The 19,042-nt window shown below is 38.6% G+C and overlaps 1 protein-coding gene across 2 annotated transcripts in view; it reads left to right on the top strand.

Moving 5' to 3' along the window:
* The first annotated feature begins 1,421 nt into the window (after positions 1-1,421).
* The window catches only part of CD164L2 (CD164 molecule like 2), a 62,293-nt gene continuing 44,672 nt past the window's right edge, over positions 1,422-19,042 (top strand). The window contains exons 1-4 of one of the 2 annotated variants that reach the window (XM_053707060.1): positions 1,422-1,511; positions 1,656-1,754; positions 1,897-1,989; positions 2,467-2,544. In XM_053707060.1, the coding sequence (XP_053563035.1) occupies positions 1,694-1,754; positions 1,897-1,989; positions 2,467-2,544 (232 nt within the window). In that variant the 5' untranslated portion in view covers positions 1,422-1,511; positions 1,656-1,693. The other variant, XM_053707059.1, reaches the window with a different exon arrangement.

The raw sequence follows: 19,042 nt of genomic DNA, 5'->3' as shown, positions 1-19,042 counted from the left end.
CTGCACACAATATTATTATTATTATATTTTTAAGTAAGATTTTTATTGATAATCCTATTGATAATGTGCAGAGTACAATGCATATAGAGACAAAGGAAGGCATTTCAATTTACAAGTCTCAGTAGAACATTTACATCCATGCGTCATGTAGAAATGCCAAGTAAGAAACCTACTCTATAACAATTCTAGAAGCATAAATAAGTTAACTAGACTAAGAAACACTTCAAGCTGATCATATATAGACTGCTACTATAGGGTACAGAAAAACAAAAGAAAAGAATAAAAAGGGGGGGGGGGTTGTGTGACACTTCCCTCCCAAGTCACTAATTCCTTGCCTATATATATGTCACTATTAGGGTAAGCTCTAGTTAGCTTGGGTTCATTGATGACTAGGTGCATCCCAGGGTTCAAAAATCATACAAAATAGCTCAATTTGCTGTGTAGAGCTATAAACATATTCTTCCATGGTTTTACCATGATTTACACAGTCTGAAACATTCCTTTATTGTGGTGCAGACACTCTTTGTCCAATTCCTAGCTATCAGACGTTTCACGGACAATAAAATATAGATCAATAGGTGCAATCTGGCCTTAGTGGTTTTGTTGACTCCTAGATGTAATATTACAGTGCACACACTATTATTAAACTAAATACAGACTTTACTGAACATGGGACAGACTTTAGAGACAGGGTCAGGAAGCCAAAAAAATGGGACAGTTGGCAACTAAGACTTAGAGGGCATATTTTTAATGTATTACATTTTTGCAGCCTTTTTAAACATGCACAATGGATGTTTAATATGGTGTTCCTCTTAAACAAATGTCCCTAAATCCCAAATCCTCCCCTGAATGCCATATAATGCAGGGAAGGGGTGTTGTGCATATTCTACAGGGCTATATATTCATTGCAGAGAAGTTAAAGGACCACTAAATAAAAAATAATTGTAAAATACACAATGCAATAGCACTTACTTTGAATTTAAAATGAGCAGTAGACTATTTTCTGGGAAATTTTGAAGTTAATCCTGTACAATTTTTCCTCCTCCTCTATCATGTAACAACCATCAGCCAATCACAAAATGCATTTATATGTATATACTGAGCACTTTTGTACATGCTAAGTAAAAGCTAGAGCCTCAGAAAGCGTGCATATAAAAAGACAGCACATTTTGATAAATGACTTGCTTTTTTAAAATTGACACATTCTGTGGTAGCAAATTGGTTACAGAGCAACACTCTTCTTGAAGGAAAGATAAATACAATCTATCCCTCTGTCTAGCAAAAAAAAAAGTATTGTTTTTTTCTGTTGGACTCTCTCTTTGGCAAGGAAAGTGTTACAGTGTCACATGATTTAGTATTCTCTCTGGCAGGGCTGGGTGCAATGCTCTAATAAGCTGTCTCTGTGGGTATTAGTTTCTGCAGGCCTCTCTATCTTTAGTAGCAGTGTACTGCTTCCATCTCATGTTTCTATCATGATCTCAGTTTCAGTCTCCTATCCGATCAATTACCAGGTTAGAAACAAACAGTTCTGTGCATAGCTACCTCCTGCCTGTCTTACAGGGCACCCATCAGTCTATGTTGAGCATCATCCAAACATTCTACAGAACTTCTCCCTTCTAGTTTGGTAGCGCAGTAATTCTTTTTTGCCTGCATAGATTTACCTGAACTACTGGATATCTCATTGCTGTTTAACATGATGAGGATCTACTGTGCTCTTGTCTTCATCTCTTCAGCACTTTCCCTCTGCCGTGCAGGTAAAAACATCCACCATTGATAAATGTATTAAGTGGTGTAACAGTTATACTAATCTCCAGTATGCACAGCAGCATTACAGATCTGCATAGACAACTACTGTGAGATCTTCTGGTTATATGTTTGTTTTTCTTTGTTCTGTAGAAGCCTGCAGCCATTTGGGGTCCTGTATTAGCTGTATGGAAGGGGAGCCAGCTCTAAACATCTCCTGCAAATGGATAACTTGTGGACCCTCAGGTAAAGGATACAATTTAAAAACACTAGGAAGAACTCACAAAAGCTTGCAATTTAAATTACATTTTGTAGACAGAGAAGTTGTTTGAAGAATAGTGATGAAACAGTGATCACCAAGAGAGAATATCTTGCACCTTACATTCTTTATATATATATAATATAGCAAAAAGAGCACACTCCCACTCAAATAACATCTACCAGTGTGCAGGCAAATGTAATAAGAGAATAAGAAAAAGGCTTGTACTCACAGTATTAATGACAAAGTGCTTTAATTAGCACATAAAAAAATGTGTGACGTTTCGGGGATCAATCACCCCTTCATCAGACCTTTTTCTTATTTTTTCTTTTATATATATATATATATATATATATATATATATATATATATATATATATATATATATATATATATATATATTTTTATTATTTAAATGTGAAAAAGGTCTGTCTTCAGGTGATTTTTTTTCTTGTATTACCCAGAAAATAGCAGCTGTATCTCCCATGAGAAGCAACCGGAAGAATTATGCCGAATATCAAACACAAGCAGCATGTGCACAGGTGATGTCCAAGTGTGAAAAGAATGTGTCTGCTTTTATTTAAGTTTTTTTTTTAATATGTTTGTAACACTTAAAGGAACAGTAAAGTAAAAAATAAATGTAAATGGTTTGGATAGAGCATACACATTTAAGCCTAAGCACCTATTAGCCTACCTAGGTTTACTGTTCAACAAAGGATACCAAGTGAACAAAGCAAATTTGATAATTGAAGTAAATTGGAAAGCTGTTTAAAACTGCATGACTAGGGTAGTCACCTCAGCCATATTTTCCTGGACACTCTGCAGGGAGGAACATGCATTGTTGTACTGTACAGAGACACAATACATCTTCCACCCTGCTTACTTTGCAACATGTGTAACTCACAAGTGTCCAGGAAAACATGGCCGAGGTGACAACCCTATGCATGACCTATCCAAATCATAAATGTTTTATTTTGATTCTACTGTCCCTTTAAGTTCACAAAGATGTCTGTCTCCTTTTTTCATACGTGAGCACTAAGTTGTATAGAATTTTTTATTTTATTTAAAAATAATAATAATAATAATTTATCATTTTACAAAGGTGTTATTTATTTTATTTTCCCCTGCCTTCTGTTGTTTTTTTTGTTTTTTTAAAGTAATTAATTACATTTTGTTTTGGTCTGTTTCCCTTGTCCCTTTTGATAATGTAAAAAAAAAATACATAAAACATATAATATTACATTTATTCAAATGCTGAATACGTTTGTCAGATTATTAATGAAGATTGTCTCAGATTAATAAAAATGTATGTGTGAATGTAGGAAGGGTGAACAGTGCATGTCACATGTGCACTTTTCATATATGCACAAGCTGGCTAGAAAACAGAAACTGTGCAGTGAGAATGGTAAAAGCTTATGAGGGTATACTGAGGTATTCTCATGCACGTGCATGTGTCTTTAGCACTATATGCCAGCTGTGTTTGAAACAATGTTTGCAACATTGTTTTAGTATTCAGGTGCATGCTCCTGAGCCTACCTCAGTATGCCTTTATAGAAAGGAGCTAATTTTCAACATAGGAGACCAAGATAAAATGATATATGTGATAGTAAAAGAATATTGGAAAGTTTTTAGTGTTAAAGCAGAAAATTGTTTGGGTGGTGTACATGGAAACTTTTGATGTTGAAATGTATTCAAGACTTTGTGGCATATTTATCAAGTTCCGTATGATGCCCCGTGTTTCTGGCAAGCCTTCATAACCTGTCCGTCTGCTCTGAGGCGGCGGACAGACATCGCCAGAAATCAACCCGATCAAATACGATTGGGTTTATTGACACCCCCTCCGATTGGCCGCAAATCTGCAGGGGGCGGCATTGCACCAGCAGTTCACAAGAACTGCTGGTGCAATGATAAATGCCGACAGCATATGCGCAGCAGACAATATCGGATCATGTCTGCTTGCACCTTCTTAAATAGGCCCCTTTGTCATTGTACTGTGTTATTGGTAATTATTGTTGAGTAGATAGAAACAATGACTGTAGGTATAGGCTGATGGACTCCAGTTAAGAGAAATAGATAATGCAAACTTTAGATAAAATGTTTCTGGTTGGGGGCTTAATTTAGCGCAAAACATAAGTAAATTAGTGAGCAAAAGGGTTGTTGGGGTTAAATAGATGATAAACATTTCGGTTGTCTTACTATAGATTAATATTTTAGCCAAGTCTATTTTTTTTTTAAAGTTGTCTGCAGCAATTGTTTTTCACTTGCCCTATTTGGATGAGCCAATCTGGTCTTGAGTCTGCAGCCAACAAGGCTAGTCACAATGATTATGTTAGTATAAAGTGAATTGTTTTGCAGTTGAGGGAATTATATATAGCAAGGTTAACCCTGAAAAGTCTGCAGTGTGGTTTTTCAGTTTTGATAATAAAAAAAAAACTGAGTAAAATTTCATGATAAGGGGGCACATAGTAAAAGCACAGTGCAAAGTTGTTTTATTACGCACAACTAAACCATTGATATTAAAATATGTCCCTTTAAGTAAAGTAGCCACCATAATTATACACTCACTTAAATATAATTCAAAAGAAGCATTAAGATATAATCAGAAAAATACAGAGATAGATAATTAGATTGAAAGAAAAATAAACAGTTGAACATTTAGATATTTATCAATTAATAGATACATATTATCAGCTATTTAAAGAGACACTAAACCCACATTTTTTCTTTCATAATTCAGATAGAGCATGCAATTTTAAGCAACTTTCTAATTTACTCCTATTGTCGATTGTTCTTCGTTCTCTTGCTATCTTTATTTAACCCCTTAGTAACAGACCGTTTTTCAATTTTCTTACCATTAAAGTGATGGTAAACAATGACAGTTTCAAACATGCAGTCCTATAGTAAATCAAAATCGAAATGGACTTTCATTCATGAAATCTCTTATAATGCTGTTTTTTTAAAATATTTACTTTTATAATCCTCCAATTGACCCTCCGTTCCGCCGCCATTAATTATGAAAGTCAAGTTTTATTAATCTGCAATCAAAACCGAGGCCAGTCGGCGACTGTAAAAAACCTAACACGCCCCACGTTTGCAAAGTGCATGCTCTACATATTAGATTGCAGACTGATAGACTGAACGCATGCACAATTCGATCCGTGAAGACAGAGATGCCCATATGATAACATAGAGAGCGGGTGGATCCGCTCTATACTCAGACCAGGAAGTAATGCCGGGGGTGGAGCTAGCAACGATAAAGCTTGGTAATTAAAATCTTAATTAATAAACATACCTTTCACATAATAAAAAACCCACATAGTGATTTAGGTGCTACAGACATAAGGAATACGCCGGTAATTCCAAATTGCACTAAATTTACAATCACTTTAAGGACCAGGGCTGTTTTTACATTTCAGCTGTAATTTTCCTCTTACTCGTCTACTGTACCCACACATATTATATACAGTTTTTCTCCCCATTAAATGGACTTTCTAAAGATATCATTATTTTCATCATATCATATAATTTACTATAAAAAAAAGTATAAAATATGATGAATTTTTTTTAAAAAAACCATTTCTTTCTAAATTTGACCCCCAAAATCTGTTACACATGTACAACCACCAAAAAACACCCATGCTAAATAGTTTCTAAATTTTGTCCTGAGTTTAGAAATACCCAATGTTTACTCCTTAACCTCTTAAAGGACTGGGCAATTTAGACTAAAACTTCCTTAAAAGACCTGTGTATTTTTAGCCTTTTTGCTATCACTCCATTTAAACAGAAATAGAGCCTTTTTTATATTTACCTATCAAAACTATATATATATTTTTTTAGTAGACAATCCAAAGTATTGATCTAGGCCGATTTCGGTATATTTCATGCCACCATTTCACTGCCAAATGTGATCAAATAAAAAGAAATTGTTAACTTTTTCACAAACTTTAAGTTTCTCACTGAAATTATTTGCAAACAGCGTGTGCAATCATGGCACAAATGGTTGTAAATACTTCTCTGGGATCCCCTTTGTTCAGAAATAGCAGACATATATGGCTTTGGCATGCGCACCACACTTGTATTATTTACAGCAGTTAAGGGGTTAATTAGGTAAGTTGTAAAGTTAATTTTAGCTTTAGTGTAGAGATCCGCCTCCCACCTGACCCTTCCCACCCCCTGATCCCTCTCAAACAGCTCTCTTCCCTTCCCCACCCCCATTGATCACCCCTGTCTTAAATACTACTTAAATATGAAAATATAAGGATTTTTTTTAATAACATTTTTTTTTCTGAAACAGCTCTCTAAACCTCCCCCCTCTACCTATTAGCCGCCATCTTAGGTACTGGCAGCTGTCTGCCAGTATCCAGTTTGCAATAATTTATCCTATAATATAAAAGGCCAAGTGTGTTTGTCCGAAGCTGTCATGCGCAGTAGAGACTGCACGAGGACAAACACACCTGGCCTTCAACAAACTGACCTGGTCTGGCTGCTGGCAACTAATCCATGAAGGGGCAGAGCTGACCGGCCGGGAAGGGACGGAGCTGTGTCGTGAAGGGGGTGGAGCTGGGTGTGTAGGGGCAGAGTCTAAATATGACCGGGGCAGGGCCGGGAGCTGCCATGGCTGTCTGAGTGTCTGCATGAGAGAGAGAGCAGCACAAGAGGGGGAGAGAGAACAAAAGAGAGGGGTGAGAGAGAGCAAAAGAGAAGGGTGAGAGAGAGCAAAAAAGAGGGGTGAGAGAGAGCAATAGAGAGGGGGGAGACAGAGAGAGCAAAAGAGAGGGGGGAGACAGAGAGAGCAAAAGAGAGGGGGGAGACAGAGAGAGCAAAAGAGAGGGGAGAGAGAGCAAAAGAGAGGGGGTGAGAGAGCAATCAAAAGAGGGGGAGAGAGCAAAAAAGAGGGGGAGAGAGAGCAAAAGAGAGAGGGAGGGAGAGAGAGAGAGAGAGAGCAAACGAGAGGGGGGAGAGAGAGAGCAAAAGAGAGGGGGGAGAGAGAGAGAGCAAAAGAGAGGGGAGAGAGAGAGAGAGCAAAAGAGAGGGGGAGAGAGACCAAAAGAGAGGAGGGAGAGAGCAAGCAAAAGAGAGGGTGAGAGAGAGCAGGCAAAAGAGAAGGTGAGAGAGTGCAAAAGAGAGGGGGAGAGAAAGAGCAAAAGAGAGGGGGAGAGAGAGCAAAATAGAGGAGAAGAAGAGCAAAAGAGAAGAGGGGAGAGAGAGCAATAAAAATGAGAGAGAGAGAGCAAAAGAGAGGGGGGAGAGCGCAAAACAGAAGGGGGGGAGAGAGAGAGAGCAAAAGAGAGGGGGGAGAGAGAGAGTAAAAGAGAGGGGGAGAAAGAGAGAGAGCAAAAGAGAGGGGGGATAGAGAGAGCAAAAGAGAGGGGGAAGAGAGAGAGCAAAAGAAAGGGGAGAGAAAGAGCAAAAGAGAGGGGGGAGAAATAGAGCAAAAGAGAGGTGGGAGAGAGAGTGCAAAAGAGACAGGAGAGAGCGCAAAATAGAGGGGGAAGAGAGAGAGCAAGAGTGGGTTGAGAGAGAAAGAGCAAAAGAGAGGGGGAGAGAGAGAGCAAAAAAGAGGGGGAGAGAGAGAGCAAAAGAGAGGGGGAGAGAGCAAAAGAGAGGGGGAGAGAGAGAGAGAGAGCAAAAGAGAGGGTGGAGAGAGTGAGCAAAAGAGGGGGGGAGAGAGAGCGAAAAAGAGAGGGGGGGAGAGAGAGAGCAAAAGAGAGGGGTGAGAGAGAGACCAAAAGAGAAGGGGGAGAGAGAGCAAGCAAAAGAGAGGGTGAGAGAGAGAGCGGGCAAAAGAGAAGGTGAGAGAGAGAGTGCAAAAGAGAGGGGGGAGAGAGAGAGCAAAAGAGAGGAGAGAAAGCGCAAAAGAGAGGGGGAGAGAGAGCAAAAGTGAGGGGGAGAAAGAACAAAAGAGAGGGGGAGAGAGCAAAAGAGAGGGGGGGGGGAGTGAGCAAAAGAGAGGGGGGAGAGAGCAAAAGAGAAGGGAGGAGAGAGAGAGCAACAGAGAGGGGGAGAGAGAGCAAAAGAGAGGGGGGAGGAGAGAGAGAGCAAAAGAGAGGGGGGAGAGAGAGAGAGCAAAAGAGAGGATGGAGAGAGAGAGAGCAAAAGAGAAGGGGGAGAGAGAGAGATATTTTAACAAATAAACCATCATCATTTTTTTTCTGTAGTGTAGCTGCCCCCCTCATTTCCCTCCCCACTTCCAGATTGCTTTCCCACCCTATTTACCCTTTTGCACTATAGGAGCCCCCTCTCCCTCCTTTCCCCTCCCTTCTTCCCCCTCACTGACACTCTACCTATTTTTTTCTGTAGCGTAGAATAAGCACCAATAAGCAAGCTAAACCCAGGTTCTGAGCCTAAGTTTTAAAATCCTGCTTTTTAAATAAAGATAGCAAGAGAATGAAGAAAAATTGATAATAGGAGTAAATTAGAAAGTTGCTTAAAATTGCATGTTCTATCTGAATAATTGAATAAAAAAATGTGGGTTTAGTATCCCTTTAAATAGCAATTCATACTGCTGTAGATCATTACCTCACGAAGGAGGAACAACACAAAGACTGGGGATAACACAGATCCTAGCATGACATCCACACATTTTTGTAATATGACAGAAATGACCAAGGATGCCTACTATAATCAGAAGATATAGTTTCCACACCTTGAGACTGACACATAGTTAATAGTAGTTCCTACATAGTTTATAAATGGTGCTAAGTACCACCTTGTTACCTGTAAGAGAAATAAATGCATCTCTGTAGTATCTCAAAATAACATGGTCACTGAAAATACTGAAATAAAGCCCCATCCTGATACAGATTTATTTGTGTTGGAAGAAGTATTACGAGGGCTATTGGTGTTAAAGGACCAGTAAATACAGTAGATTTGCATAATAAATGCATACATGATAAAAAGACAATGCTGCCGTGGATCCACATACAATGCCCTAATTTATAAAAAAAGTAAAAAACACGCACGTCAAGTACGGTGCGATGAGCATCGGACTGTTGTCAACTAACAGTCATCGATGTTGCAGTTATTCTGTTTTTTTATTCTGTTTTTTTCCCAACTTTATTTATACCATTTCATTACTGTCCATAAACAAGAACATTTCTCTAAAGCTAATCTTTATTTTTCCATATGTTAATGTCCAAGAAATAGCTTGATTTATACCTCAACAAACAATATCTCATAGAAAGTTATTTTTAAATGTATGTTATATGATACTTTCACATAAATTATTATGTATTTGTATTTGAAAAAGTAATTATATGCTTTTATCTAATGTTTTTTTCTATAAATGATTACTAATGCTAGCATTTGTACATATATCTTTGCACATACTTGTATATATATATATATATATGTGTGTGCGTGTGTGTGTGCATGGGTTATGTCAGAAATCTTTAGCAAACATATTTGCTGCTCTATCTGAATCATGAAAGTTTAATTTTGACTTGAGTGTCCCTTTAAGAGTAACTAGATGTAAAGGGTGATGGCGTCTCCAGTAAATTAATTTATGTAAGAACTTACCTGATAAATTAATTTCTTTTATATTGGTAAGAGTCCATGAACTAGTAACGTATGGGATATACATTCCTACCAGGAGGGGCAAAGTTTCCCAAACCTCAAAATGCCTATAAATACACCCCTCACCACACCCACAAATCAGTTTAACGAATAGCCAAGAAGTGAGGTGATAAAATAAGTAAATGAGTAAAAAAGCATACAAAAAGAGGAACTGGAATATAATTGTGCTTTTATACAAAAAATCATAACCACTATAAGAAAAGGGTGGGCCTCATGGACTCTTGCCAATATGAAAGAAATGAATTTATCAGGTAAGTTCTTACATAAATTATGTTTTCTTTCATGTAATTGGCAAGAGTCCATGAGCTAGTGACGTCTGGGATAGAAATACCCAAGATGTAGAAGTCCACAGAATAGTCTCTAGAGAGGGAGGGATAACATAAAAACAGCTATTTCCGCTGAAAAAAAAAATAAAATCCATCAAAAAATAAGTCTCTCATAAATTTCTCAAATTTTCAAGAAAAAAACTTAAATCATAAGCAGAAGAATCAAACTGAGACAGCTGCCTGAAGAATTATTCTACCAAAGACTGCTTCATAAGAAGCAAATACATCAAAATGGTAAAATTTAGTAAATGTATGCAAAGAAGACCAAGTTGCTGCTTTGCAAATCTGATCAACCTATGCTTCATTCTTAAAAGCCCAAGAAGTAGCAACTGATCTAGTAGAATGAGCTGTAATTCTCGGAGGCGGAGACTGTCCCGCCTCCAAATAAGCCTTGTGAATAAAAAGCTTTAACCAAGATGCCAAAGAAATGGCAGAGGCTTTCTGACCTTTCCTAGGACCAGAAAAAAACAACAACAAATAGACTAGAAGTCTTCGTAAAAATCTTTAGTAGCTTCGCCATAATATTTCAAAGCTCTTACAACATCTAAAGAATGTAAAGCTCTTTCAAGAGCATTCTTAGGATTAGGACACAAAGAAGGAACAACAATTTCCCTACTAATGTTGTTAAAATTCACAACTTTAGGCAAAAATTTAAATGAAGTCCGCAAAACAGCTTTATCCTGATGGAAAATCAGAAAAGGAGACTCACAAGAGAGAGCAGACAATTCGGAAACTCTTCTAGCTGAAGAGATAGCCAAAAGGAACAACACTTTCCAAGAAAGTAGTTTAATATCCAAAGAATGCATAGGCTCAAAATGAGGATCCTGCAAAGCCTTCAAAACCAAATTAAGACTCCAAGGAGGAGAGATTTATTTAATAACAGGCTTGATAGGAACCAAAGCCTGAACAAAACAGTGAACATCAGGAAGCTTAGCAATCTTTCTATGAAATAAAACAGAAAGAGCAGAGATTTGTCCCTTCAAAGTACTTGCAGACAAACCTTTATCCAAACCATCCTGAAGAAACTGTAAAATTCTAGGAATTCTAAAAGAATGCCAAGAGAATTTATGAGAAGAACTCCATGAAATATAGGTTTTCCAAACCCGATAATAAATCTTCCTTGAAACAGACTTACGAGCCTGTAGCAATGTATTAATCACTGAGTCAGAGAAACCTCTATGACTAAGCACTAAGCGTTCAATTTCCATACCTTCAAATTTAGTGATTTGAGATCCTGATGGAAAAACAGTCCTTGAGACAGAAGGTCTGGCCTTAAAGGAAGTGACCAAGGTTGGCAACTGGACAAGATCCGCATACCAAAACCTGTGAGGCCATGCTTGTGCTATCAGAAACACATGCGATTGTTCCATTATGATCTTTGAAATCACCCTTGGAAGAAGAACTAGAGGCTGAAAAATATAAGCAAGTTGGTAAGACCAAGGAACTACTAACGCATCCACCATCTCCGCCTGAGGATCCCTGGACCTGGAAAGGTATCTGGGAAGTTTCCTGTTTAGATGGGAAGCCATCAGATCTATTTTTGGAAGACCCCACATCTGTACAATCTGAAAAAACACATCTGGATGGAGAGACCACTCCCCCGGATGCAAAGTCTGACGGCTGAGATAATCCGCTTCATAATTGTCTACACCTGGGATATGAATCGCAAAAAATTGGATTCCGCCCAAGAAAGTATCCTTGATACTTCTTTCATTTCCCAAAGACTGCGAGTCCCTCCCTGATGATTGACATATGCCACAGTTGTCATATTGTCTGTCTGAAAGTGAATGAAAAGTTCTCTCTTTAATAGAGGTCAAGCATGAAGAGCTCTGAAGATAGCACGGAATTCTAAAATATTGATTGGTAACCTCGCCTCTTGAGGTTTCTAAACCCCTTGTGCTGTCAGAGACCCCCAGACAACTCCCCAACCTGTAAGACTTGCATCTGTTAAGATCACAGTCCAGGAAGGATGAACAAAAGAGGCCCCTTGAATAATCCGATGATGGTCCAACCACCAGGACAGAGAGGTTTGAATGTTGGGATTTAAGTATATCAATTGTGATATCCGAGTATAATCCCTGCACGATTGATTCAGTATGCAAAGCTGCAGAGGTCTCATATGAAAACGAGCAAACGGGATCGCGTCTGATGCTGCAGTCATGAGCCCTAAAATTTCCATGCACATAGTCACTAAAGGGAATGACTGAGACTGAAGGTTTAGACAGGCTGAAACCAATTTCATTTGTCTCTTGTCTGTTAAAGACAGATTCATGGACACTGAATCTATCTGGAAACCTAAAAAGGTGACCCTTGTTTGAGGAATCAAGAAACTCTTTGGTAAATTGATCCTCCAACCATGTCTTTGAAGAAACAACACTAGTTGATTCGTGTGAGATTCTGCCAAATGTAAAGACTGAGCTAGTACCAAGATATCGTCCAAATAAGGAAACACTGCAATACCCTGCTCTCTGATTACAGATAGAAGGGCACTTTGGAGGTGTCGCAAGGCCAAATGGAAGAGCGACAAATTGGTAATGCTTGTCTAGAAAACCATAATTTATGTAAGAACTTACCTGATAAATTAATTTGTTTCATATTAGCAAGAGTCCATGTGCTAGTGACGTATGGGATATACATTCCTACCAGGAGGGGCAAAGTTTCCCAAACCTCAAAATGTCTATAAATACACCCCTCACCACACCCACAATTCAGTTTAACGAATAGCCAAGAAGTGGGGTGATAAGAAAGGAGCAAAAGCATCAAAAATAAGGAATTGGAATAATTGTGCTTTATACAAAAAAATCATAACCACCACAAAAAGGGTGGGTCTCATGGACTCTTGCTAATATGAAAGAAATGAATTTATCAGGTAAGTTCTTACATAAATTATGTTTTCTTTCATGTAATTAGCAAGAGTCCATGAGCTAGTGACGTATGGGATAGCAGATACCCAAGATGTGGAACTTCCACGCAAGAGTCACTGGAGAGGGAGGGATAAAATAAAGACAGCCAATTCCGCTGAAAAAATAATCCACAACCCAAATCAAAAGTTTTAATCTTAATAATGAAAAAAACTGAAATCATAAGCAGAAGAATCAAACTGAAAAAGCTGCCTGAAGTACTTTTCTACCAAAAACTGCTTCAGAAGAAGAGAACACATCAAAATGGTAGAATTTAGTAAAAGTATGCAAAGAAGACCAAGTTGCTGCTTTGCAAATCTGATCAACAGAAGCTTCATTCCTAAAAGCCCAGGAAGTAGAAACTGACCTAGTAGAATGAGCCGTAATCCTTTGAGGCGGGGACTTACCCGACTCCACATAAGCATGATGAATCAAAGACTTTAACCAAGACGCCAAAGAAATGGCAGAAGCTTTCTGACCTTTCCTGGAACCAGAAAAGATAACAAATAGACTAGAAGTCTTTCTAAAATCTTTAGTAGCTTCAACATAATATGTTAAAGCTCTTACTACATCCAAAGAATGTAAAGATCTCTCCTTTGAATTCTTAGGATTAGGACACAATGAAGGGACAACAATTTCTCTACTAATGTTGTTAGAATTCACAACCTTAGGTAAAAATTGAAATGAAGTCCGCAACAACGCCTTATCCTGATGAAAAATCAGAAAAGGAGATTCACAAGAAAGAGCAGATAACTCAGAAACTCTTCTAGCAGAAGAGATGGCCAAAAGGAACAAAACTTTCCAAGAAAGTAATTTAATATCCAGAGTATGCATAGGTTCAAACAGAGGAGCCTGTAAAGCCCTCAGAACCAAATTAAGACTCCAAGGAGGAGAGATTGACTTAATGACAGGCTTGATACGAACCAAAGCCTGTACAAAACAATGAATATCAGGAAGATTAGCAATATTTCTGTGAAAAAGAACAGAAAGAGCAGAGATTTGTCCTTTCAAAGAACTTGCAAATAAACCTTTATCCAAACCATCCTGAAGAAACTGTAAAATTCTAGGAATTCTAAAAGAATGCCAGGAGAACTTATGAGAAGAACACCAAGAAATGTAAGTCTTCCAGACTCGATAATAAATCTTCCTAGACATAGATTTACGAGCCTGTATCATAGTATTAATTATTGAGTCAGAGAAACCTCTATGACTAAGAATCAAGCGTTCAATTTCCATACCTTCAAATTTAATGATTTGAGATCCTGATGGAAAAATGGGCCTTGAGATAGAAGGTCTGGTCTTAACGGAAGTGTCCAAGGTTGGCAACTGACCATCCGAATGAGATCCGCATACCAAAACCTGTGAGGCCATGCTGGAGCCACCAGCAGTACAAACGAACGTTCCATTAGAATCTTGGAAATCACTCTTGGAAGAAGAACTAGAGGCGGAAAGATATAGGCAGGATGATAATTCCAAGGAAGCGACAACACGTCCACTGCTTCCACCTGAGGATCCCTGGATCTGGACAGATACCTGGGAAGTTTCTTGTTTAGATGAGAGGCCATCAGATCTATTTCTGGAAGTCCCCAGATTTGAACAATCTGAAGAAATACCTCTGGGTGAAGAGACCATTCGCCCGGATGAAATGTCTGGCGACTGAGATAATCTGCTTCCCAATTGTCTACACCTGGGATGTGAACCGCAGAATTTAGACAGGAGCTGGATTCTGCCCATACAAGTATCTGAGATACTTCTTTCATAGCTTGAGGACTGTGAGTCCCACCCTGATGATTGACATACGCCACGGTTGTGACATTGTCCGTCTGAAAACAAATAAACGATTCTCTCTTCAGAAGAGGCCAAAACTGAAGAGCTCTGAAAATCGCAAGGAGTTCCAAAATGTTGATTGGTAATCTCGCCTCCTGAGATTCCCAAACCCCCTGCGCTGTCAGAGATCCCCATACAGCTCCCCAACCTGAAAGACTCGCATCTGTTGAGATCACAGTCCAGGTTGGGCGAACAAAAGAGGCCCCTTGAATTAAACGATGGTGATCCAACCACCAAGTCAGAGAAGACCGAACACTGGGATTTAAGGATATTATTTGTGATATCCTTGAATAATCCCTGCACCACTGGTTCAGCATACAAAGCTGAAGAGGTCTCATGTGAAAACGAGCAAAGGGGATCGCGTCCAATGCAGCAGTCATGAGACCTAGAATTTCCATGCAATAAGCTACCGAAGGGAATGACTGAGACTGAAGGCTTCGACAAGCTGAAACCAACTTCAGACGTCTTTTCTCTGTTAGAGACCAGGTCATGGACACTGAATCTATTTTAAAGCCCAAAAAGGTTACCTTTGTCTGAGGAATCAAAGAACTCTTTGGTAAATTGATCCTCCAAACATGTTTTTGAAGAAACAACACAAGTTGATTCGTATGAGATTCTGCAGAATGTAAAGACTGAGCAAGTACCAAGATATCGTCCAAATAAGGAAATACCGCAATACCCTGTTCTCTGATTACAGAGAGAAGGGCACCGAGAACCTTTGAAAAGATCCTTGGAGCTGTTGCTAGGCCAAACGGAAGGGCAACAAACTGGTAATGCTTGTCTAGAAAAGAGAATCTCAGAAACTGATAGTGATCTGGATGAATTGGAATATGAAGATATGCATCCTGTAAATCTATTTTGGACATATAATGCCCTTGCTGAACAAAAGGCAGAATAGTCCTTATAGTCACCATTTTGAATGTTGGTATTCTTACATAACGATTCAATATTTTTAGATCCAGAACTGGTCTGAAGGAATTCTCCTTCTTTGGTACAATGAATAGATTTGAGTAAAACCCCAGACCCCGTTCCAGAACTGGAACTGGTACAATTACCCCAGCCAACTCTAGATCTGAAACACATTTCAGAAATGCCTGAGCCTTCACTGGGCTTACTGGAATGTGAGAGAGAAAAAATCTTTTCACAGGAGGTCTTATCTTGAAACCTATTCTGTATCCTTGAGAAACAATGTTCTGAATCCAAAGACTGTGAATCGAATTGATCCAAACATCTTTGAAAAATCGTAACCTGCCCCCTACCAGCTGTGCTGGAATGAGGGCCGCACCTTCATGCGGATTTAGGAGCTGGTTTTGACTTTCTGAAAGGCTTGGATTTATTCCAGACTGGAGAGGGTTTCCAAACGGAAACCGTTCCTTTAGGGGAAGGGTCAGGCTTCTGTTCTTTATTCTGACGAAAGGAACGAAAACGATTAGCAGCCCTGTATTTACCTTTAGATTTTTTGTCCTGAGGCAAAAAGGTTCCTTTCCCCCCAGTAACAGTTGAAATAATAGAATCCAACTGTAAACCAAATAATTTATTACCTTGGAAAGAAAGAGAAAGCAAAGTTGACTTAGAAGTCATATCTGCATTCCAAGATTTAAGCCATAAAGCTCTTCTAGCTAAGATAGCTAAAGACATATACCTGACATCAATTCTAATTATATCAAAAATGGCATCACAAATAAAGTTATTAGCATGTTGAAGAAGTTTAACAATGCTATAAGCATTATGGTCTGACACTTGTTGCGCTAAATCCTCCAACCAGAAAGTTGAAGCTGCAGCAACATCAGCCAAAGAAATAGCAGGTCTAAGAAGATTACCTGAACATAAATAAGCTCTCCTTAGAAAGGATTCAAGCTTCCTGTCTAAAGGATCCTTAAAGGAAGTACTATCCGCCGTAGGAATAGTAGTACGTTTAGCAAGAGTAGAAATAGCCCCATCAACTTTAGGGATTTTATCCCAAAACTCTAATCTATCAGATGGCACAGGGTACAATTTCCTAAACCTTTGAGAAGGAGTAAATGAAGTACCCAGACTATTCCATTCCCTAGAAATTACTTCTGAAATAGCATCAGGAACTGGAAAAACTTCAGGAATAACTACATGAGGTTTGAAAACCGAATTTAAACGCTTAGTAGATTTAGTATCAAGAGGACTAGACTCCTCCATATCTAATGCAATTAACACTTCTTTAAGTAAAGAACGAATAAACTCCATCTTAAATAAATATGAAGATTTATCAGTGTCAATATCTGAGGCAGAATCTTCTGAACCAGATAGATCCTCATCAGAAACAGATAAGTCAGAATGATGACGGTCACTTAAAAATTCATCTGAAATATGAGAAATTTTAAAAGACCTTTTACGCTTACTGGAAGGAGGAATAACAGACAGAGCCTTCCTAATAGATTTAGAAACAAATTCTTTTACATTAACAGGGACATCCTGAACATTAGATGTTGAAGGAACAACAACAGGTAATGGATTATTACTAATGGAAATACAATCTGCATTAGAAAGTTCATCATGACAATTATCACAAACAACAGATGGAGGAAGAGTTACCAAAAGTTTACAGCAGATGCACTTAACTTTGGTAGAACCAGCATCAGGCAGCGTCTTTCCAGAAGTAGATTCTGATCCAGGGTCATGTTGAGACATCTTGCAATATGTAATAGAAATGGGAAAAAATGCCAAATGAACAAGCCTCTAGCAACCAGAAGCAATGAAAAAATGAGACTGAAATAATGTGAAAAAAAGGTGGAGACAAGAATGACGCCCACATTTTTTTGGCGCCAAAAATGACGCCCACATTATTGGCGCCAAGTACAATGCCCATATTTTCTGACGCCAAGTATGACGCCACATCCTGTGACGCCAAAAAAAATGACGCCCACAATTTTGGCACAAAAAAAACGTCTGAACGTCAAATATGACGCAACCATACGCAAACTTCTGGCGTCAATTAGGGCGCCGGAAATGACAAAATTTTTGCGCCAAAAATGACGCAATAAATTGAAGCATTTTCAACCCCCTGCGAGCCTAACAGCCCACAGGGAAAAAAAGTCAATTGAAAAAATTCTTTTAAGGTAAGAAAAAAATATTTCATATGCATTATCCCAAATAATGAAACTGACTGTCTGAAATAAGGAATACTGATTATCCTGAATCATGGCAAATATAAGTTTAAACACATATATTTAGAACTTTACATATAAAGTGCCCAACCATAGCTTAGAGTGTCATAAAAAATAAGACTTACTTACCCTACGACACTCATCTACATATAGTAGACAGCCAAACCAGTACTGAAACGAGAATCAGTAGAGGTAATGGTATATAAGAGTATATCGTCGATCTGAAAAGGGAGGTAAGAGATGAATCTCTACGACCGATAACAGAGAACCTATGAAATAGATCCCGTAGAAGAAGACCATTGAATTCAAATAGGCAATACTCTCTTCACATCCCTCTGACATTCACTGCACTCTGAGAGGAAAACCAGGCTCCAGTCTGCTGCGAAGCGCATATCAACGTAGAATCTAGCACAAACTTACTTCACCACCTCCATGGGAGGCAAAGTTTGTAAAAACTGAATTGTGGGTGTGGTGAGGGGTGTATTTATAGGCATTTTGAGGTTTGGGAAACTTTGCCTCTCCTAGTAGGAATGTATATCCCATACGTCACTAGCTCATGGACTCTTGCTAATTACATGAAAGAAAGAGAATCTCAGAAACCGATAATGGTCTCGATGAATCGGAATATGAAGATATGCATCCTGTAAGTCTATTGTGGACTTATAATGACCTTACTGAACAAAAGGCAAAATAGTCCTTATAGTCATTATCTTGAAAGTTGGGGCCCTTACAAAACTATTCAAAAACTTCAGATCCAGAACTGGTCTGAATGAATATTCTTTCTTTGGGACAAGGAATAGATTTGAATAAAACCCCAGACCCTGTTCCTGAAGCAGAACTGGTATAATTACCCCTGAAAGCTCCATATCTAAAACACACTTCAGAAAAGCCTGAGCTTTCACAGGATTTGTTGGAACATGAGAGAGAAAGAATCTTCTCACAGGAGATCTTACTCTGAAACCTATTCAATACCCTTGAGAGACAATGCTCTGAATCCACTGATTTTGAACAGAATCTGCCCAAATGTCTTGAAATAATTTAAATCTGCCCCCCACCAGCTGAACTGGATTAAGGACAGTACCTTCATGCAGACTTGGGGGCTGGCTTTGGTTTCTTAAAAGGCTTGGATTTATTCCAACTTGAAGATGGCTTCCAATTGGAACCAGAGTCTTTAGGGGAAGGAGTGGTTTTGTTTTCTATTCTGACGAAAGGAACGAAAACAATTAGAAGCTTTAGATTTACCCTTAGATTTTCTATCTTGAGGCAAAAAAACTT

This window comes from Bombina bombina, chromosome 3, assembly GCF_027579735.1.
Source record: "Bombina bombina isolate aBomBom1 chromosome 3, aBomBom1.pri, whole genome shotgun sequence".
Taxonomy (NCBI): domain Eukaryota; kingdom Metazoa; phylum Chordata; class Amphibia; order Anura; family Bombinatoridae; genus Bombina; species Bombina bombina.
Note: the sequence above shows the minus strand (reverse complement) of the source record. Positions and strands in the feature narration are given on the sequence as shown.